The 6,533-nt window shown below is 42.4% G+C and overlaps 1 protein-coding gene across 7 annotated transcripts in view; it reads right to left on the reverse strand.

The window, feature by feature from the left end:
• ap3d1 (adaptor related protein complex 3 subunit delta 1) overlaps positions 1 to 6,024 on the reverse strand; it is a 94,652-nt gene extending 88,628 nt beyond the window's left edge. For 6 of the 7 annotated variants that reach the window (XM_061883216.1, XM_061883213.1, XM_061883215.1 and 3 more), the window contains exon 1: positions 5,769 to 6,023. In XM_061883216.1, the coding sequence (XP_061739200.1) occupies positions 5,769 to 5,864 (96 nt within the window). In that variant the 5' untranslated portion in view covers positions 5,865 to 6,023. Of the gene's footprint in view, positions 1 to 5,768 lie in introns of all 7 variants that reach the window. The other variant, XM_061883211.1, reaches the window with a different exon arrangement.
• Between the last annotated feature and the right edge of the window lie 509 nt (positions 6,025 to 6,533).

Consider the following 6,533-nt stretch of genomic DNA (forward strand, 5'->3'; position numbering starts at 1 on the left):
AAGGACAATCGAGTTAGCGCTGTGTGACAGTGAGGGACCGCAGCAAGAGGAGGCGAGCAGGTGACAGTGATGGAGAAGTTTTAAGAAGGGAAAATGTAAAATGTCAATACTCATTGAACTGAAACAAGATCGGGGTTTAAAGCTAATCTTTGCTGAACTTCCTTTAGACAGTTGCCAAGGAGTTCCCCATTCTGGCCAAAAAAGCCATTTTGACATTGCTCCTGTTTTCAACCACATATCTATGTGAGCTGAGCTTCTCAAGCTTGACTGCGATAAAAACTAAAAACAGAGAGAGACTGACAGCTGTTGAGGAAGAGCTTTGTGTGTGTCTTTCTACCATTTCTGCCAGGATATCCATTTTGTGTTCATCGAAACAGGCCCAGGTTTCAAACTAGGTGAGTATAAATACATTTAGAAACTATATTATTAACTATATGTTAGCCTTCCCGGTAAGGTTTATTCAGGTGTACTGGAGAGGAGGCTACGCCGGATAGTCGAACATCGGGTTCAGGAGGAACAGTGTGGTTTTCGTCCTGGTTGTGGAACTGTGGACCAGCTCTATACCTTCGGCAGGGTTCTTGAGGGTGCATGGGAGTTTGCCCAACCAGTCTACATGTGCTTTGTGGACTTGGAGAAGGCATTCGACCGTGTCCCTCGGGAAGTCCTGTGGGGAGTGCTCAGAAAGTATGGGGTATCGGACTGTCTTATTGTGGCGGTCCGCTCCCTGTACGATCAGTGCCAGAGCTTGGTCCGCATTGCCGGCAGTAAGTCGAACACATTTCCAGTAAGGGTTGGACTCCGCAAAGGCTGTCCTTTGTCATCGATTCTGTTCATAACTTTTATGGACAGAATTTCTAGGCGCAGTCAAGGCGTTGAGGGGTTCCGGTTTGCTGACCGCAGGATTAGGGCTCTGCTTTTTGCAGATGATGTGGTCCTGATGGCTTCATCAGACGGGGATCTTCAGCTCTCACTGGATCGGTTTGCAGCCAAGTGTGAAGCGACCGGAATGAGAATCAGCACCTCGAAGTCCGAGTCCATGGTTCTCGCCCGGAAAAGGGTGGAATGCCATCTCCGGGTTGGGGAGGAGACCCTGCCCCAAGTGGAGGAGTTCAAGTACCTAGGAGTCTTGTTCACGAGTGAGGGAAGAGTGGATCGTGAGATCGACAGGCGGATCGGTGCAGCGTCTTCAGTAATGCGGACGTTGTACCGATCCGTTGTGGTGAAGAAGGAGCTGAGCCGAAAGGCAAAGCTCTCAATTTACCGGTCAATCTACGTTCCCATCCTCACCTATGGTCATGAGCTTTGGGTCATGACCGAAAGGATAAGATCACGGGTACAAGCGGCCGAAATGAGTTTCCTCCGCCGTGTGGCGGGGATCTCCCTTAGAGATAGGGTGAGAAGCTCTGCCACCCGGGAGGAACTCAAAGTAAAGCCGCTGCTCCTTCACATCGAGAGGAGCCAGATGAGGTGGTTCGGGCATCTGGTGAGGATGCCACCCGAACACCTCCCTAGTGTTCGGGCACATCCAACCGGTAGGAGGCCACGGGGAAGACCCAGGACACGTTGGGAAGACTATGTCTCCCGGCTGGCCTGGGAACGCCTCGGGATCCCCCGGGAAGAGCTAAACGAAGTGGCTGGGGAGAGGGAAGTCTGGGTTTCCCTGCTTCGGCTGTTGCCCCCGCGACCCGACCTCGGATAAGCGGAAGAAGATGGATGGATGGATGGATGTATTATATACTGTGTTAGAGTGTCATGATGTGTCATTTTGGTTGGTGGTGTGCCGCAGGATTTTGTAAATGTAAAAAGTGTGCCGCGGCTCAAAAAAGGTTGAAAATCACTGCTCCACACCATTTCATGTGGGCCGCAAAATCTCTTCTTCCTAAATGTATTCAACAAAATACATGTACTGCAAGCAATTTGCTATCTTTTAAACGTCATCTAATATTAAATTTTTGTTCAAATCAAAATAAGTACTTGAATATCGGCTAGTCTCAAGCTATTAGTGCACTGTCAACATAATTTTTAAAAAGGTAAAACAATGGAAGCTCAGTTGCCTACAAAAAAGAAAACTAATTTTGTTTTTCTATTTCTCAGAGAGAGATCGAGTGAGAGATTTTTTTATGATAAATACATATAATTTTCTACCACTTGTCCCTTTCAGGGATGCGGGGGTGCTGGAGCCTACCTCAGCTGCATTCGGGCGAAAGGCGGCGTACACCCTGGACAAGTCACCACCTCATCACAGGGCCAACACAGATGTACAACATTCACACACTAAGACCATTTAGTGTTGCCAATCAACCTATACCCAGATATATATAATAGCATGTATACTGGCTTACAGTATGGCTCATTACTTATGTCAGTGCTTCTAAATCCTTTTCTGGTAAGCCCCGGAGGAGGGAGAAAACATTCTACGCCTCACCCCAACCCCGTCTGATCTCTGCCGTGACTATAAATAGTATAATTTTTCTATAAAAATTGCTTTAACTACGCCTCTGTAGAAAACTTCATTTTTATTAATAACAAACAAAAACATAGATCAACTTACACCAAATAATAATGTCATTAATAGTGTTTTTTTAGTCTTTAACAGAAAAGATTTAAAGGGCATCAATTTGCCTGAAATAAAAATAAAAATGTAACCATTATTTCAACTATGAACATTTTTTACCAACTTGAATTATTGGGTACTAAAAAATGTTTTAATAAACTCTAAAAGTACTAATAAATTCTGATTTATTGAACTATATATAAAACACTTTAACATACACAAAAATAAATACTGCTGATTTTTTTTTGTAAAGATAAATCAAAATGGGTAAATCAGGATGAAAATCTACTATGAGCATGTTTTGTAGTGAGCACCTTTTCCAGGTGTAATACTGATAAAGCGTGTTCGCCCCACTATTTGAGAAGCAAAGCTTTCTTAAGAATTAATGTTAAAAATGGATTACTGGGGGGAAAAACCACAACCTGAAGCAATATTTGGTCAATGGAGGCTTCATTAGACAATGCCAGTAACGACCTTTGATGACATCACCACTAAGCTCTGACGTTGCTGCTGTGACAACAAACCAAATGTACTGTTTGGAGATCTTCACATGTTTTCTAAGTAACTTACCATTTTTAAATTACCTTTTGTGTAACACTAAAGCATACATCCATTTAGTCCAACAACTACGGTGCACTAATACACATGACAAACTGAAATTAATAGTATCAAACACACAGTGAAGTTCATTTGTCCCGATAAAAGAGGCTGAATGTGGAGTATATGTCCCTAAAAGATAAAAGAGGCTGAATGTGGAGTATATGTCCCTAACAGACAAGAGGCTGAATGTGGAGTATATGTCCCTAACAGACAAGAGGCTGAATGTGGGGTATATTAGAATGAGCACGCTCAGTGGAAGGCTCAAACTCCCAAAATGCAACACGGAACGACACAGGAGGTCGGTCCTTCATACCGACAGCCATCAGACTGTATAATGCATATGTTCCTTGACTGCATTTAAATGTAGAATATATGTAGAATATATTTATACTATTCATATATTATACATGTTATATATTATTTATTATTATTGTTGTCTATTGTGAGCAAACTATGGTGCTGAATTTTCCCCAGGGATCAATAAAGTACTTTCTATTCTATTCTATGTCCCTAAAAGATAAAAGAGGCTGAATGTGGGGTATATGTCCCTAAAAGTGTCTGGTGATGATGCCCAGCTTTCTCGACTCATGTATGTCCAGATAAAAAATGCTGAATGTGGGCTTCATGTCCGTTAAAGATAAAAGATGCGGAATGTGGGGTAAATGTCCCTAAAAATAAAATATGCTGAATATGGGGTGTATGTCCCTAAAAGATAAAAGAGGCTGAATGTGGTGTATATGTCCCTAAAATATGCTGAATGTGGGGTTTATGTCCCTAAAAATTAAAAAATGCTCAATGATGTCCCTAAAAGATAAAATATGCTGAACGGTGTCCCTAAAAGATGAAAGAGGCTGAATGGTGTCCCTAAATGATGAAAGATGCAAAATGGTGTCCCTAAAATATAAAAGATGCTGAATGGTGTCCCTAAAAGATGAAATATGCTGAATGGTGTTCCTGAAAGATGTTGAATGGTGTCCCTAAAAGATGAAAGATGCTGAATGGTGTCTCTAAAAGATGTTGAATGGTGTCCCTATAAAGATGAATGATGCTGAATGGTGTCCCTAAAAAGATGAAAGTTGCTGAATTGTGTCCCTAAAAGATGAAAGATGCTGAATGGTGTCCCTAAAAGATGAAAGATGCTGAATGGTGTCCCTAAAAAATGAAAGATGCTGCATGGTGTCCCTAAAAAATGAAAGATGCTGAATGGAGTCCCTAAAAGATGAAAGATGCTGAATGGTGTCCCTAAAAGATGAAAGATGCTGAATGGTGTCCCTAAAAGATAAAATATCAGCATATTTAGGTGTCCCTAAAAGATAAAATATCAGCATATTTCATCTTTTATGGACACCATTCAGCATATTTCATCTTTTAGGGACACCATTCAGCATCTTTCATCTTTTACACACATTCGGCATATTTTAGGGACACATACACCACATTCAGCCTATTTTATCTACTAGGGATATGTACCCCACATTCAGCATATTTTATCTTTAAGGGACATAAATGGTGTCCCTAAAAGATGAAAGATGCTGAATGGTGTCCTCAAAAGATGAAAGATGCTGAATGGTGTCCCTGAGAAAGGAAAGGTGCTGAATGGTGTCCCCAAAAGATGAAAGCTGCTGAATGGTGTCCCTAAAAGATGAAAGCTGCTGAATGGTGTCCCTAAAAGATGTTGAATGATGTCCCTAAAAGATGATGAATGGTGTCCCTAAAATACGAAAGATGCTGAATGGTGTCCCTAAAAGATGAAAGGTGCTGAATGGTGTCTCTAAAAGATGAAAGGTGCTGAATGGTGTCTCTAAAAGATGAAAGGTGCTGAATGGTGTCTCTAAAAGATGAAAGATGCTGAATGGTGTCCCTAAAAGATGCTGAATGGTATCCCTAAAAGATGAAAGATGCTGAATGGTGTCCCTAAAAGATGAAAGGTGCTGAATGGTGTCTCTAAAAGATGAAAGATGCTGAATGGTGTCCCTAAAAGATGAAAGATGCTGAATGGTGTCCCTAAAAGATGAAAGGTGCTGAATGGTGTCTCTAAAAGATGAAAGGTGCTGAATGGTGTCTCTAAAAGATGAAAGGTGCTGAATGGTGTCCCTACAAGATGCTGAATGGTGTCCCTAAAAGATGCTGAATGGTATCCCTAAAAGATGAAAGATGCTGAATGGTGTCCCTAAAAGATGAAAGATGCTGAATGGTGTCCCTAAAAGATGAAAGATGCTGAATGGTGTCCCTAAAAGATGAAAGATGCTGAATAGTGTCCCTAAAAGTGTGTGGTAATGATGGCCAGCTCTAGTTCGCTGTCATTTATGCTAACTTTGTAGCACCTGCCGGGTGGCTGACAGGTGGAGTGGGCTGTGTTGAAAGAAGGAGTGGTAGTTCAATAAAGACTTTTTGGTCATTTGTTGGTAAAAGTTGTGTTAAAAAATGACTTATGTCGGCTAAGCTGTGCGTGCCGAGCTAGCGGGGATGCTAGCTTTAGCCTGAATAATATGAGCAGGATGCTAGCTTTAGCCTGACTAAAATGCTCCAGTTGGGAGAAAATGAGGCACATTAGTGTTGACTTTCAGGTGGAACTTTAGAAGAGGAGACGAGAGAAGACGTGCGGCGTGTTTACCTCATCTTCCTTGTGGTTCCTGATGCCACGTACTAAATCCTGCAGGTTTTTATCGAACATTCGATCGATGCTTCCTTTCACGATCTTCAGCGCCATGATGAATGACAAACTTCCAGGCCTTTCGTCTCTCGTCCACCGGGCAGCTGCAGCTTGGTCGAGCGAGCCCGGGCTGCTGCTGAAGCTCAGGCCGGAGATGGAGCGTCCTGTGCGGCGGGGAAGCTTCAGACTCAATGGAGGAAATGGCCGACAAAATGGCGTCTGGTGAAGTCAGCTGACTGGAGCATTACACACACCCATTAAAGTGCTACACACACCCCGCAGACTACCGACTATTAGACATTTTGCTGTGGGAATTAACTATCTACACACACCCCGCAAACTACCGACTATTAGACATTCTGCTGTGGGAATTAACTATCTACACACACCCCTCAAACTACCGACTATTAGACATTCTGCTGTGGGAATTAACTATCTACACACACCCCTCAAACTACCGACTATTAGACATTCTGCTGTGGGAATTAACTATCTATAAACACCCTGCAAACTACCGACTATTAGACATTCTGCTGTGGGAATTAACTATCTACACACACCCCTCAAACTACCGACTATTAGACATTCTGCTGTGGGAATTAACTATCTACACACACCCCTCAAACTACCGACTATTAGACATTCTGCTGTGGGAATTAACTATCTATAAACACCCTGCAAACTACCGACTATTAGACATTCTGCTGTGGGAATTAACTATCTACA

Source organism: Nerophis ophidion, linkage group LG22, assembly GCF_033978795.1.
Source record: "Nerophis ophidion isolate RoL-2023_Sa linkage group LG22, RoL_Noph_v1.0, whole genome shotgun sequence".
Classification (NCBI taxonomy): Eukaryota; Metazoa; Chordata; class Actinopteri; order Syngnathiformes; family Syngnathidae; genus Nerophis; species Nerophis ophidion.